General features: G+C 37.7%; 1 protein-coding gene across 1 annotated transcript; it reads left to right on the top strand.

Annotated features, from left to right (window-relative positions):
• Positions 1-1,881: 1,881 nt before the first annotated feature.
• On the top strand, positions 1,882-15,862 carry lman1 (lectin, mannose-binding, 1). The gene is made up of 13 exons (XM_078271779.1): positions 1,882-2,139; positions 3,527-3,681; positions 4,789-4,896; positions 5,847-5,908; positions 6,283-6,382; positions 6,570-6,693; positions 7,448-7,506; positions 7,675-7,807; positions 8,033-8,220; positions 8,561-8,640; positions 14,340-14,502; positions 14,600-14,724; positions 15,345-15,862. Exons 1-13 carry the CDS (start codon positions 1,920-1,922, stop codon positions 15,379-15,381), a joined length of 1,554 nt encoding a protein of 517 aa, XP_078127905.1. The 5' UTR covers positions 1,882-1,919; the 3' UTR covers positions 15,382-15,862.

Consider the following 15,862-nt stretch of genomic DNA (forward strand, 5'->3'; position numbering starts at 1 on the left):
GTGGTTTAACTCTCTAATGAGGACTTCCTCAAACAAAGGACAGAGGCCTCTATTTTCTCTGCTCTCTAAATCCACTGCAACTTAGTGCTTTTCATGAGTTTTAAATGTTACACTAGAGTTATGAGAATTTCTTAATGATGATGATATAATTATTCACTGTGTCTACTCATGCACATCCTAATTTTTCCATAGAGAGCATCAAGATCTTTTCATAATCAGGCGTATGTCCTAATATATCACTTTTCAGAGTTGCATACCCTAAAGCTTCTCTGATATATGTCTGTATATTCACAGTGTGTCTAACTATATTATTTAAAACACTACATGGAACCAGTTTGATAAGTAACAGACATTCCTGTCATACCTATGTATGCATACATACATACATACATAGATACTTACTTACTTAGGCTTTTGTATTCCCTAACATTGACGAAGCCATGCGATCTTGTGCCTTTCGATCCAGTTGGCATCATTCCTGCTATAGAACAGATTTTATTATGTCGCTTTGACTTTGACATTAACTCCTTCAACACAGAGAGGGAAACATTGTTATATTGATTTAGAATCAAAACTCTGTTCTGTCTGGTACAAGAAAAAATAATTCAAGTTTCAATTTTTGTGATTGACATTAATCCACTGTGGATTGACTGAGCACCAACTACCACCATTAAGGATAACAAATGTGTGGAAATGATGTAAATGTAAATGGCCTTGCAATTTGCTGATCATTTGCCAGAATAGTCAAAATCCCTAGATTAGTGGCACCACAATGGCCTGTTTTGTTATGGGGGTTCGTTTCTGAACCCGTAATCACAGGACCCTCACAGAAAGTGATGCTGCACCTCCAGAAGCAATAGGAAGAAGCTGGTGAAAGTAGATAGAAAGCGAGTGGCACGTTATTGTGTCATCTCCTGTCTCCCGCTGAGAATTTCAGACTGCAGTCAGCATGGCCACGTCATTTAACCTTTCTCTGACCTCATGCAGACTGATGAGCGAGCCGTCCAGAACAAAACAAGTGATGCTGTACAGCAGCTGAAAGGCCTAAAACCTTTACTGTATGTGGATTTTGACTTACCTGAGACAGATATGTTAGTGGCTTGTCATTGTGGTTCTTTGATTGCTAATTCAGCTAATTTGTATATCATATAAAACATCTTTGTCCAGGTGCAATCTGTGCAGGATGTAGTAATGATAAGGAAAATGCCTATTGATTACATGTCCCATAACACAAATACACTATACAACACTATTAATATACAACATATTAGCTAAACATATCTTAATGTGAATGGCCAGCTTGTCATTTGTGAGGATTTAATGACACCATCATCTTTAGGAGATTATGATGGGCATATTTGACTATTTTCTGACATGGCATTAGTGTTAGTGTTTGCATTCGTAGTAATCGTAGTATTAGCACAGTGTCAGTATTACCTTAACTAAAATAGTGGTATTAGCATTTGCATTAGCATTAATAATAATAACATATAGCAAAACTATTAGCATTAGTATTTTTGACAATGTACCAAAATATCAAATGCACTTTGGGAAATTGTGATGGGCATTTTTACAAAATGTTCTGACATTTTGTAAAAATCAACAATTAATCGAAAAAATAATTCGAAGATTAATCGCTCATGAAAAAAAAACATTAGTTGCAGCCTTAAATTTGTATACATGCATATACCCTTAATGTATCTACATGTCTGTATTTTAATTTCTTATTATTTATTTTACTGACAACGTGACGTAAAAAAGGCCCCTATTGTCGACTCAGCTGTAACCTTAAAAAAAAGAAGAAAAGAGAGAAAAAGGAACAAAAAACCCCCCCGACCAATCAGAAACCGCCCTGTTGGCCCTACAGACATCCCGTCATGCTCATGGCCTCAGCGCTACGTCAGCAGTGATACAGAAACATGGCGGTGTCCATTGCACAGCGCCCGGCTGCCAAAGCTCGTGTGTTGTTATTAACTTTTCTCACAACGTTAATATTTCACTGCAGTGTCGCCGATATCGCCGCCGGTGCCTCGACGTCAGAAGAGCTTCCCCACCGCCGGTTTGAGTACAAATTCAGCTTTAAAGGACCGCACCTGTCTCAGACCGACGGCAATATTCCGTTTTGGATTCACACTGGAAGTAAGTTTGCATCCAGCTGTCAACAACACAGCTACAGAGTTGCTGGTCGTCTGTTGTTTTAGCTTAAAACCCTCAAGTATCAAGATGACATGAGGACAGCTGAGGCCGGTCATGTTTACGGTTTATAACGGACGTGTTTCCGCTAAGGATGTTGCAGAAATGACAGCGGTTTGCTTTGTGCATCCATTTAAAACGGAACCAAGGAATTTACACATTTTAGCACCCTAGATTTAATGTCAGAGTTACAGCCCTATTCAAACGTGTCCTAGGCTGATTAAAAACTACACCTTAAAAGTACAAGTACTATCCGGTCGGAAAGCACCTTTTGGTGCAGACTGAGAGTCTGTGCAGACACATGCAACTCAAGTGTTGAACTTTCCTCTTGCACAGATGGGCCTTTGGATTCTTGCATCACACATAAGTGAGTTGTCTAGTTGCTGATATGAGCATTCAATAAGCTGCAGCATGAGATTACACTGCACTCCCTTCGAAATCAGCATTGATTTAGGGCTCTAACTAAAGATTATTGGTCTGTTGATTAGTCTGTCAATTTCCCAGAGTCAAAGGTGACATCATAAAGAATCTTTTGGGGACATTTTCTCTCCTTTGTTAGACAGGACAATATAGAGGTGACAGGAAACTAGGGGAGAGAGATGTGGGGGTGGCGTAAAAAGTCTAGACTCAAAGTGGGGACATTTTGATTACATGGACAGTGTCCATGTAATCAACATTGTTTGTTTTGTCCAACCAACAGTAGACAACCTTAATTTATTCAGTTTACTAGAAAGAAAATAAGCAAATCCTAAGCAAAAAGCTAGAACTAGGTAATGTTGACTTATATATTTGATTGACGTATCGATTAATCAACTGTTTAGTCTATAAAATGTTCAAAAACAGAGACAGAATGCCCATCACAAGTTTCCAGAACAAAATGCTTGTTTTATTGGTCCAGCACTGCAAAACCCAACGTTACTCAAGTTAAAATGATATGAAACAGAGAAAAGAAAAGCAGTGACGTTAACAATAAATTGATAGGTTCTCGTTTCAGCACAAGTATGCACATGTTTATGTAAAGCTGAGTAAACCTAGATTGTACAAACAAATCTGAAGAAAATGTTTTACAGTTTGTGAATCTGGTACTGAGGCAGTTAAAATGTTAGAGTAGGCACACCCTGATAATGCTGGCTTATGATAACAATACGACACGTTAGCCTAGTGGAAGAAGGAGACAGACTACTTTTGTGTCCCTGTGGTTTTGGTAAAACATCACATATGTTGTTGACATTTTTGTAGATGACTTAGTAGGATATTATTTTATTAGGGATCATTGAACATAACATGCTACTAAAATCCTGCTTATTCTCTCCATCTCTCCTCTCCATCCAAGATGCTATTCCTAGTGCAGACCAGGTGCGCATTACAACGTCCCTCAGGAGTCAGAAGGGCTCTGTGTGGACAAAAAACAAAGTCAGCTTTGACAACTGGGAGGCCGAGGTGACCTTTAGAGTATCTGGAAGAGGCCGGATGGGAGCGGACGGTTTGGTAAGGACAGGCAGTTCAGTTTTCTTTTAGGGAATGTGTTATCCTGTACAACTTACTAATGCACTTCCAATTACAGTCGTTATTAAAGTTTAGTTTACGTTTAATATATTGTCAGTACAGAACCATCAGACACTACACTTGAACTGGCATACTCTACTACTCTATGCATTTACACTGGGGATGGGTAAGAATACTTTTGGAGCACCAACACAATTGTGTCTGTAGCATCGAGCATCATGATTCAAAAGTTGGTATTGAATGTTTGGTCACATTCTTGCTCACATTCTTGCTTTAATCAGATATTTAATAATCCAAATCAGTAAAACATTCTTACTTTTCACTGTTATAGTTTATGTAGGTAGAGCAATGAATGAAAAGTAAACATCTTAATATTCCCCAAACTGAGGAAGTATTGGTTATATGTTGTTACAGAAATGTAGCTATTTTACTGACTCTGACATCTTCAAATGATATCCATCCCTAATCTGCACTACCCTGCAGTTTACACTTAATCCACGACCTTACAGCCAAATGATGTTCAACCTTATAATTGATGAATAAACCAAACCTATATGTTGACCATGTTGATGTGAGAAATAAAGATGACCTGTAACGAGACCTCCTGTGACAACAGGTAAATAAAATATTCTGGTTGCATATTAAAACTGCATTTCGTGAGAAGGTGCATTTCCTGTTTCATGAGGTGTGTCACGCCAACAGGGTTTACATTACAAGCATTTCCTCACCTGACGGAAGAATAGTTGTGAACAGCATACACATCTTCAGCTGTTGTAGCTTGTGCTACATAAGTAGCTTAACGTTTTTAATATACATTCTATAATATTGAGTTAAAACATGCCACTGGATGATTTAATCATGTCAAGGTGTGACGACTGCAGATCCATTTACAGCTGCACTTAAACACATACGGTAAATACCTGTGATATTTTCTCCCATATTCAATGTTTAACTGTTGACCTGACTTAACTTATTCGTCAGATTAGGGACCCTAAAAGAGGCAAATCAAAAAACAAGCCTTTGACTTTTGTTTTGTAAAGGGTACTGAAACAAACTTAACATTTGTACCACATTTTCTTTGCCTACCAGGCTTTGTGGTTCACCACTGCACAAGGCCTCGACGGTCCAGTGTACGGTGCTGCCGACCAGTGGAATGGAGTTGGAATCTTCTTTGACTCCTTTGACAACGATGGAAAGGTTGGTTTTCATTCTTTAGCCATAACTATCAATGATTGTATATTTCCAAAAGTGTTCCTGAAAGTGTTTCATGGGGAGTTTTTTGTAAACTGGCCAAAAAGACTCGCTGCTGAAGCCGTGTTCATTCTTTGACGGCTTCTGTTTGGTTGTTATCACCTGGTTTAGTTATAGAGGAAGAGTGTTGAAAATGAAATTACAGCCGTGAGCTGATCCATTTTTCGGATTCACTTTATACATCTTCAGAAACTTAAAGGCACAATGAGCAGGATTTTTTATATACAAAAAGAATCCCTCTCAGTCATCACTTATAGACCCATGTGGCTGTGTCTGTATCTGCAGAGACCCTGCCCTCTGCCTGTATTTTCTTTTCCATTTCATTTTCTGTGTTCGGGACTTTTTTTGGACGTTAACCTCTAAATCCTTTAAAAACGTAGCGACCATTTAAATATAGTGAGGCGAAACGCCAAGCAGACAAATCTCGTTCCGAAACGAGAGTGGATCTGGAGTTAGCTTTCACCTGCTGGCAACCGACAAATCCTACTCATTCTGCCTTTTAAATATTAGTAGTAGTAATATTAGTTTTGGCTCATTTTGGGGGTTATAAAACATATGTACATGTTTTCCTTTTCTCTTCGTTGAACCCTATGAAGTCTTAATTTATTATGTATGTTATTTTAAATATGAAATGTTTATTCTTTATATTTTGTAAATAGTTGTAGAAAGTAGATATATTTAAAAGTAGCTAGTTAAATAGGTTGCTGTCATGCAAAACAAATGTTTCATAGCTCTGTTTATCTCACATTTGATCATTATTTATTTCAGGTATGGGATTGATATTTTTTAGAGATTACCTAAAAGCAAAGCCACCTCTGATCGTCAGATGAGGGGAAAAAAAAGAAAAAGAAAAAGGGATTAATGGGTTTCCTTGTTTTCTTCCATTTTCATTCCAGAAAAATAACCCCGCTATACTTGTTGTGGGAAACAATGGCAACCTTGTTTATGACCATCAAAAGTAAGTAAACATTTCTTTTGCATTGCTCAGATGTCATCACCAACTCAAAATTCAACTTAAAGAAGATTAAGAAATATGATTATATTTGCTTGGAAAGTAAATAATCCTCTATCTTTCCTAATCTCCCCTGGGCCAGTGAAAGCTTTAAATCACTTTTCCAATGCTATTTCAGTTTGTCTTAGAATTCACACTGTTTACTGTTACCACTAAACAAGTATTTACAAAAACATACATGGCCATTAATGTTACTCAGTTATTTAATAAACTCTTATCATACTGTGTTTTTCTTCCGCTTGTGTTCAGTGTTTATGTGGCGCACAGTGCTGTATAAATGCAATTGTTATATTTTGTCTGAAAATGTTGTTTTGATCCAGTGACGGCACCACACAAGCCCTTGGCACATGTTTACGAGACTTCCGCAACAAACCCTATCCTGTCCGAGCCAAAATAACGTACTACAAGAAGACGCTGACGGTAGGAGAAACCATCAACACCAGTTATTATTTCCTATCTATATATGAAGAGAAAAGAGGCAATTCTACCTTGTTAACGATCAACACTTTTCAGCCTACGGCCCTGGTTTCATAATGCCACATAATGACGATTAGCACAGTCAGTGGTGTTTTATTTAGCTGCATCATTGTTCTGTCTTCCTCCTCAGGTTATGATCAACAACGGTTTCACTCCAGACAGAGAGGACTATGAGTTCTGCACAAAGGTGGACAACATGATCATTCCCAGTGAGGGCTTCTTTGGCATTTCAGCTGCCACTGGAGGTTTAGCAGGTACTATTCCATTCTGTGTGTTGAAAAGCTTTTAAGTTGTGAGTTAAATGTGAGTATTGAGTATTCTCTACTACTCTGTAGTCCTCTTACTAAAAAGTCCCCCTTGAGCCATTTAGACACCAGACTAGTTTTCTCTTTCTGGTGTGAAGGCGTAAACAGGCTGATTAGTGCGTATTCCACATTAACTTCTGTATGCGTTTACATTGAAGGGCTGTTTTAGTTTAAAATAAGTATAATAAAAGAAATACCGGCAGCTTTGTATTTTTTTATAATGGCGATTTCCTAAATATATTTTTTTCTTTTCTGAAATTACTTCCACGAGTTATTGTCTCATTATCATGAGCTTATTATTCTATTAATAGTTATCTGTTATCCTCCTTTTCATCAGCATATTTCAACACCTTAACATTACCCCATTATGACTCTCTAAAAAGATTTTAAATTGATATTACCCCATTATTAAAGTTTTTTTTACCTTGCTAAAACATAATTGTTTTTTATTGTTGTTTACAACTTTGTTAAATACAAGTATCATTCTCATGTTTCTGATCTGCTATTCCCCTATTGCAGAACATATTACCATTGATATAACCAAGATATCACTCTGTAATTACCCCATAATCACCCTTTTCCTCTAACTTATATTCCCTTTTAACCTTGTTATTACCGTGCAGTAATGAAAAGTGCTACCATAAGTTAAAATCTGTTCATTTCTGTTGTAATTTCCTAATTCAGAATGTCTTTCTTCCATCAGATGACCACGATGTTTTGTCCTTCTTGTTGTTCAGACTCACAGAGCCAGGCCAGCAACCGGTATCTACATGTTACTAGAGCTTCTAATACTTTCACAATCCTGTGTGTCCAGTTCACTTTTCTGTAGCTGTGCTATGTCTCTGTGTGCGCATGCATGAATGTGCACAACGTAGCCTAAGCACAGCCTCTATTCAGGTTTTTTTTTTTTTTTTGTTTCTCCCACTGAAGCCCCCACCAGATTCTGAGATTCCTAAAGAAGAGAAGGACAAGTACCAGGAGGAATTTCAGATCTTTCAGCAAGAGCTCGACAAAAAGAAAGAGGAGTTTCAGAAAGAGCACCCAGACGTCCAAGGAGAGCCAAGTTAGTTTTCTAAAAAGCAAATCCTAAAGTGATCATGAATTGAATCATAAAGTTGAAAGTTGTTTTTATTTACTCTTTATGATCTGTTTTACTGTATATACTTTGATCAAGCCAAGTTCAATTGTTTGGAAAGTTATAAATCAAAGAGCCACGAAACATAACAATATCTCAAGAAAGGTTTGTAGGTTGTATTTTAATTGGTTTTAATCTTTGTATCCTCTTCAGTTGAGGACTTGTATGAAAGCGTGAATGACCGGGAGATCCGTCAGGTGTTTGAAGGCCAGAACCGGATCCACCTGGAGATCAAACAGCTCCACCGGCAGCTCGCTATGATCCTGGACGAGCAGCGGCGATATGTTTCTGTTATCACGGACGAGGTCGCCAAGAAGGGGACGAACGCTGAGTCGGGACAGGTGAGTTGCCTAGAGTTGGCTTCTGCACACGAGATGCCATCAGTGGTTTTGCTTCTACAAGGCATAGATCCATTTCTGGTCAGTTTAATGGTTCAAAAATGTATTTGGATGATAAGAGACCACTGGCAACCTGCTCAAACAAATGATCAACACATTAAAAAAAACAACAACAATGCATTCCCTTCAGTATCATTTCTGTGTACTCTTCCTGAGGTTAACAGTTTTTATGACAGGTTATCAAAACTAATTTATTCATAAAACCTTTTTTTATGACTGCTTTATCAAATGTGGACACTGGAGTGTTTAACCTTCAGACCATTGTGTTGTATTTCTCTTTTAGCTGGATACTGTCGGTCAACAACAGTTGGGCACTGTCATAACCACCCAGCAGGAGGTTCTCAAAAGTCTGAATGAGCTGAGGTAAGTAACAACAGTTGTTGTCAATAATCATTGTTTTTTTTATGTTTGGTCAGTCCTAAAAACTAGCTGTTGTTTTTAACATAAGAGAGAGATGTGATACTCCAGAAAAACAAGAGAAATCCTGGCAGTTAAATCCCTCATCATATTTAATCTCAGGATGCAGTGGCTGCAACATCACAGGTATCTGCCAGCCTGATAATCCATCTGCAGCAACAGTCGCACGCACGCACGCACGCACACACACACACACACACACACACACACACACACACACTGAAAGCCTCGGCACTATATGGGATAATCGTCACACTGTCTTGATCTTAGCTCTTAACCGTTTTACTCATTTGTTGTGATTTAAATAAAAACAATTAATTACTAGGGGTGTGAATCTTCACTGGTGTCACGATTCGATTATGATTATCCTGTCAACGATTCAAATCGATTCTATATCACGATGCGTCACCTCCTCAATATTATTATATATTGCTACACATGACACACATTGACAAATTCAAGCAGTCAGATATATATGCACTCCCTTTTTTATTGTATCTGCTCTTAAAAAAGCCACTTCCTAAATGTAGCGGAGTCTGAACACAGCAGTCAACAGACAAAGGGCAACAAACATGGCAAACAAACAACAACATAAAGCAATAATCGATTATGGTCACTGCATCGATGCAAAACCGTCCATCGCGATGCATTGATGCAATATTCAATTGTAACACCCCTATTAATTACCATGGATGCAGTACTTAAGTCTGGCCTCGAGTCCACCTTGTTGAATTCTTGCACTTGTCTTGGTCTCGTACCTTGTTGGACTCGGAATTGTCTTGGACTTGGCTCCTGGGAACTGGGCAAGTTGTCCTGGCTGCTGATTTGGGATCAGTTGTATAGAACTCCTTAATCACCATATTAACCTTGGACACTATTGCCTATTATGGTCTTGAACAGGACTTATTTAATCTGGACTCTGTCTTGACTTGGTCTCGACTGGACCTGGTCTTGGACTTGACTTGGCAGTTGCATAATTTACACCTGATGTAAAAACTGGACTTCTTGCAGAAGTTTGGACGTGTTCTCAGACAGTTTATCAGCAGCCTAAAGATTTTAGCCATGTGGAAACCCAAAAAGGTGACTTAGTTTTTAAAGGATATCATCTCTGTGAATAAGAATTCTATCATTACTGAGACATACAGCATGATGGGTATAGTAATATCCAGCGGTAATCTTCTTCTCCTTCTTGTTCAGTAATTGTAAAAATGAGTGACGTGTCCATTCAAAACATGTCTGTTAAGAACTGTCCGATTGCTTGGCCTCTGGTATTTCTGCTTTCAGCTCAAGAACCGTTAGCGTGGCTATATAGGCGATCAGATGAACATTTGTCGAGAAAATCAAGTCAAGTCCTTCCATTTTAGTTAGATGGTCTCCTTACCACTCTCAGATGACAACAGCTTTTTGTTTTATCCTTTATGTTTTGGGCTTGTTTGCCTTTGATTGAAAGGACAACTGTAGACAGTTAAGGGGGGAGAGAAAGAGGGGACGACATGCAGCAAAGGGCCGCGGGTTGGAATCGAACCAGGGCAACTGTGGTAAGGACTGAGCCTTGGAACATGTCCCTAACCCAGGGTGCCGCGAGGTATACGGAAGCTTAACATGTTTTTAATGCTGAGATAATACAGCTTAAGAGATTTTATGATGGTGTCCCTTCCATGACTGTTTTTTTTTATTTTGAAATGTTTAGAACTTGTATCTTGTGCTTTTGTATTGCTTGCCTAAGGTGCTTGTAGCCGTAGTCGTTTTGAGCATGCAGAATATTTAAAAACAAAACCCTTCTCATAAATTTGTGAGGGGATTTTAATTGATGTTTTTCTCTATTTTGCCAATAATTAAGTTATAAATGATCCAACTGGTCTTGTGTCCAGCTTGTAATTGTCTTAGTCTTGAAGTCTTAAATTTACGTCAGCACTTTGTCCCCTTTCTAAAAAAATCAATCGTCTAAACAAAGTGTGTTTATTTTATTCAACAACAGCATATTTGTCCTGTGGCCGCAGTTTGATTATGTGTCTTAATTTTAATACACCCGTATTAAGAATTAATCAGAATCACAAGATATTAAATATTTTATTTTATGTAACATTAATCTCTTGGTCTCATGTATCATAAAAGAACCAAGCTGTTTATTTGCCCTAAATCCAACAGGACATTCATCCTCAAATGATTTTGCATACATGATTTTCTTTATTATATTGTTGACCCATAACACATATGGACCCAAACTCTCACTTACGGGTCTCATTTGTTCTATTTCTACGTTTCTATAAGTGAATTACATTATATAGATGGCAGGGAACGACAGAGTTTCTGTAATAATTCAATTGTAAGAAAGCACATTATCAGAGGTGAACATGAGTAAGCTGATGGACAGTTGAGACCCTGGCAAAAGGCTGCAGCTGCTCCCTCTAATGTGCTAATGTGAGCAACTGATCTGTATTACTTTGTAGATTAAACTCTCAGTTTATCCTGGCCCATCTTTTAAACACACATGATAGGACTTCATCTCAGACTCCAAGGAGGGCTTTCTGCTCATAAATGGGTCACTTGTAGCAGATGAAGATTAGATGTAGGGTTTAATAAATGCTCACTTACTTTCTCAAGGGAGATTTTATTTTCCCCTCTCTGTAAAACAAATTAGATTTTGTTTATATGTCATCCCTGTCCGTCCTTTCAGACCTCAGCCATGTGGCCGAGCAAGAAAAGGCCACCATCTTAGCACCATTTAGTCCTTATCAGATTAGTAGTCTTAAAATACATCTGTCATACGCAGCCCAAACATGGTTTACCTCCAATTGATTTCTTTTCACAATCCATCTCTTAGGGACTTCCTACTTACACTGCTGGAATTCCTTTCATTTGTCTGGTCACTTTTTTCTTTATAATCGTCTTTCATGTGTTTTATGACGATGATAAGGGAAACTTAATTGCTTTCTCCCTGTAAGTAATCAACTTTAAGAAATGTAATTTTGTCGAGAAATATGATCCGGGCTTAGACGTCTTCATTCTCTTCTAAAAATGGTTTACACTGTATTTGTAGTTCATTTGCTGATTAAATTGAAAGTGAAGATACAGATTTCACATTTTATTACTGGTGAGCCATGACCGTAATGGTTTTGGATTGTATATTTTGATGTCTTCTTGAGGGAATGATGCAAGAGTGAACAGAGTTTTAGGTAACACATCTATTACTATAGAAACATACCCCTATTACCTTAGTAGTGACTTTTAACCCTCTCAACCATAAATCCTGCTACTCTCAATCTCAAACATACTTAAAGGAATATTTCGACATTTTTAGAAAATATGCTTGTGTCTTTGCTGCCTGGCATTGGCAATAGCACATAACCCCTGTAAAACCACAAATTGCCAATTTTACACAGGTTTTTGTACAATTTAAACAATATATAACGTGTTAATTAGTGTGCTTTACAGGTACTAGTAGGATATTTTATACCTTTTGGTTTGACAGAGCCAACTAAGCTTAAATTAGACAAATATACAGTATTTATATTAGGTCTGGTATTACTGATAATGCTTTAGCATAAATGTGTGGAAGTTGCAGATTGTGCTCATGTGTAAACAGTAGCAGTTACTTTGGGTAGGTGCATCAATAGATCTCATCTCAGAGACCCACAAAGAGGAAATTTCGTACTAAAAATACTGCAGCTCACTTTTTTTTGTCTAATTTAATCACACACAAAACCAATTACAATTGTCCCCATTGTTAACAATTAAGTTCCTCATTACCTAAGCAACCAGTAATGGTGAAAGCATTTGCCAACTATCGAGAGTGGATCCAAACTAAGCCGGTGTTTTGCTCACCAGAAGAACCAGGCCTTTTTTATTGTTATTTAGTTATTTAAAGCACCCATATTATGCTCATTTTCAGGTTCATGATTGTATTTTAAGGTTGTACCAGAATAGGTTTACATGGTTTAATTTTCAAAAAACACCATATTTTTGTTGTACTGCACAGCTCTCTCTCACTGCTGCAGATCCTCTTTTCAGCTGGTCTCTGTTTTAGCTACAGAGTGAGACCTCTTTTCTTTTTCGTCTTCTGTACGATCTCTGATTGCACTTGCACATGTGCAGTAGCTCAGATGTAGATCATGTCAGCTAGCTAGCTCCATAGACAGTAAAAGAAAGGCTGTTTCTACAACTTCAGTCAGTTACAAGGCAGGATTAGCTGGGAGACTTCTTCTAAATGAGGGCGCACATGGAAGTAGTTCTTTTGTAGATTATGGTGAACTTGTGTGTGTTATAGCAGTGGTTTGCTATTGAGAACGAGGTAGCATGCTAGCGTTAGCATTAACGGTTGCGGTTAGCCAGCTCGTTTCGGCTTGTGACGTCACAAGCCGTGCCGATTTTGAACAGCTCACCCAGAGACTGAAGGCAGGACACATTCAGAAACCGTATCTCACTCTAAACAGCATGGATGGATTTTTTTCAAAGTTTGTATGCGTGTGGAAGCACCAGAGACATAAAATAACTCCCCAAATCCCAGAAAAAGTGTTTTTTTTCATAATATGGGCACTTTAAAACATTTTCTCTCCCTTTCTCACATTGGAAAGACTTAAGGCTACTTGATTTCACTCAATGAAACAATACATTTACAATGAATGCTTTTGTTTCCACCTTTCATGTGCTTTTTTATTTTGTCTTTAGCATTATGACGAGACTCTGGATTCCCGATAGCCGTCCTCTGTGATCTGTTTCTTATCCTCCTGTACTTGTAAGCTGTTGTAAGAACATGTTTTTTATAAGGGATTAATTCAGCAATCATGACCTCTTTTATCAGATGGTAATTTTCTGTTTTTCGAACTTTGAGAATATGTAGCCTCTAGTGAATAGGGATTAAAAGATTAATTTTGGACAATTTGTATTACTGTAAATAAATGATACCACACAGCATATTTACTGTAAATCATGTTTCCCAACATGGATTCACTCAACACATGATTCAAATTGTCAAAGGTAAATACTATGTTGCAGAGATATTTATTTAGTATTAAAAGGCGTTTGCACTAAAGATTGTAGCATTCCAGTCCTTAGGGGGAAGCAGTTGCAGCATTAAAGTGCTCATATTCTGCTTTTTGGCTTTTTCCCTTTCCTTTATTGTGTTTATATATCTTTTTTTGTGCACGTTATAGGTTTACAATGTGAAAAAGCCCAAAGTCCACCCCAAAGGGACTTACCATCTCCCACAGAAAACACTGTTCACAAACTGCTCCAAACAGCTCTATTGTAGTCCAGCCGTTACTTCCGTGACACGTGTGTCACTTTGTAACACACATTATAATGCTCGCCTAGCTGCTAGCATGGCACTCCCTCATACTCTGCAACTGACAAGCTAGCAGTGCTGACCTAGGTACTGCACATGTGCGACTCCCAACAAAGATGGAATAGAAGTGAGATGTCTCACACTGTAGCTAAAACAGAGAGCTCAACACACAGGGTGAAAAGAGGAGCTGCAGTAGTGTGCAGTACAACAAAAAATAGTGTTTTTTGAAAATGAAACCACTTAAACCTATTTTGGTACATCCTCTAAATGCAATTATGAACCTGAAAATGAGCATAATATGAGGACTTTAATGTTTTTCGCTCCTACAGGGACTTAGTGTGTCTTCTCTTTGTCACTGCAGAAACTCCTTTTATGAGTCACTGAAACAGATCGGCTTGACCCAACACCAGGGTAATGCAGGTGGTATGGGAACGTACGAGAGCATTCAGCATTTCAACGACATCAAGGAGCATCTGCACACGGTCAAAAGGGACGTGGAGCACCTGGTCCAGCGCAATGCTCAGGTAGTAATCACAGTGTGAAACCTCTTATGGAGCAGTTTACAAAATAGAACAGAATTGACTGAACTCTGTGCTCTTTTCTGTATGTTTTTCCACACAGAATCCTGCTGACAAGGTTATGAAGTGCCCCGAGGTGCCTCCCATGCCTTCCTGCTTATCCACTGTTCATTTTGCAGTCTTCATTGTCGTCCAGTCAGTCCTGTTCTTCTGCTACATCATGTACAAGTAAGACATCAGTTGTTTTTATTTGGCTATACGAATGCTTGTGGATTTAAATGCCTCTAACCAGTAGGGTAATGTAACTTAGTACAGTTACTCAAGTGCTTAGTGCAGTTACTCAAAATATTTAAAATTGAATTCAGGGGAGTTTTTCCATTTTATGTTACTTTACACTTCTACTCCACTACATTTTGGAAGCCAATATTGTATTTTGTTCTCCACTGCATTTGTTTGATAACAGTAGTCACTTTTAAAGATTCAGATTATTAATACAAAATATAAATCAACTAATAAATTAGGATGTATTTTTATGGATTACCGACAGTATATAAAGTAATTAAAATGAGCTCCACTTCTACCAGCTGCAACAATGGTGATACTTGCACATTAATGCATCCTGAGTATAACCCAGTGATATATATTCATTTGTAATGGGCCATTCTGCATAAATAGTACTTTTACTTTTGGTACTTTAAGTGTATTTTGATGCTATTACTTGTACTAATACTTCTACTTTTAATTTAGTAAGATTTTGAATGCAGGACTTTTACTTGTAACAGAGTATTTCTACAGTGTGGTATTGCTACTTTTACTTAAGTGAAAGGTCTCCTTCTTTTCTCTTGTAGAAGTCAACAAGAAGCAGCAGCAAAGAAGTTCTTTTGATGAAATGCATCTCTGAAAGAGAGTGTGTAAATGAGGGAATGTCCATTTTGATAATTTTATTTTGGTTTGATTATTTTCGGATTATAAGTTATTTTACTTGAAAAATTTGGTTTTGATGAAGTTTGTTTAAATGAATTGCAGATTTTTAATTAGATCAGTAAATTGTTGTGTATGAATGCTGTTGTGAGACCTCTGGATTTCAAATATTATGTAACATGTTCCTTACAGTATTTTGGTCGGTGGGATCCTTTTGATTTTGTTTTCAAAAGTCGAAATCCGCCCCAGTCCCATTTCAATGAAACTGAACTGAAAACTAAAAATCCCTGTGTTTTGAAATGTGCAATTTTGTAGAAAATAATGCTATTGGTGATGAAAACTCAGAGAAGATGTCTGCTTCTGTTTTTCTGCTTTGATTGAGTCAAACGTGTCAGAATCTGACATATCGTCTACATGAACAATTTACATAAACAGAAAACACAAA

This window comes from Sander vitreus, chromosome 16 (genome assembly GCF_031162955.1).
Source record: "Sander vitreus isolate 19-12246 chromosome 16, sanVit1, whole genome shotgun sequence".
In the NCBI taxonomy this organism is placed as follows: domain Eukaryota; kingdom Metazoa; phylum Chordata; class Actinopteri; order Perciformes; family Percidae; genus Sander; species Sander vitreus.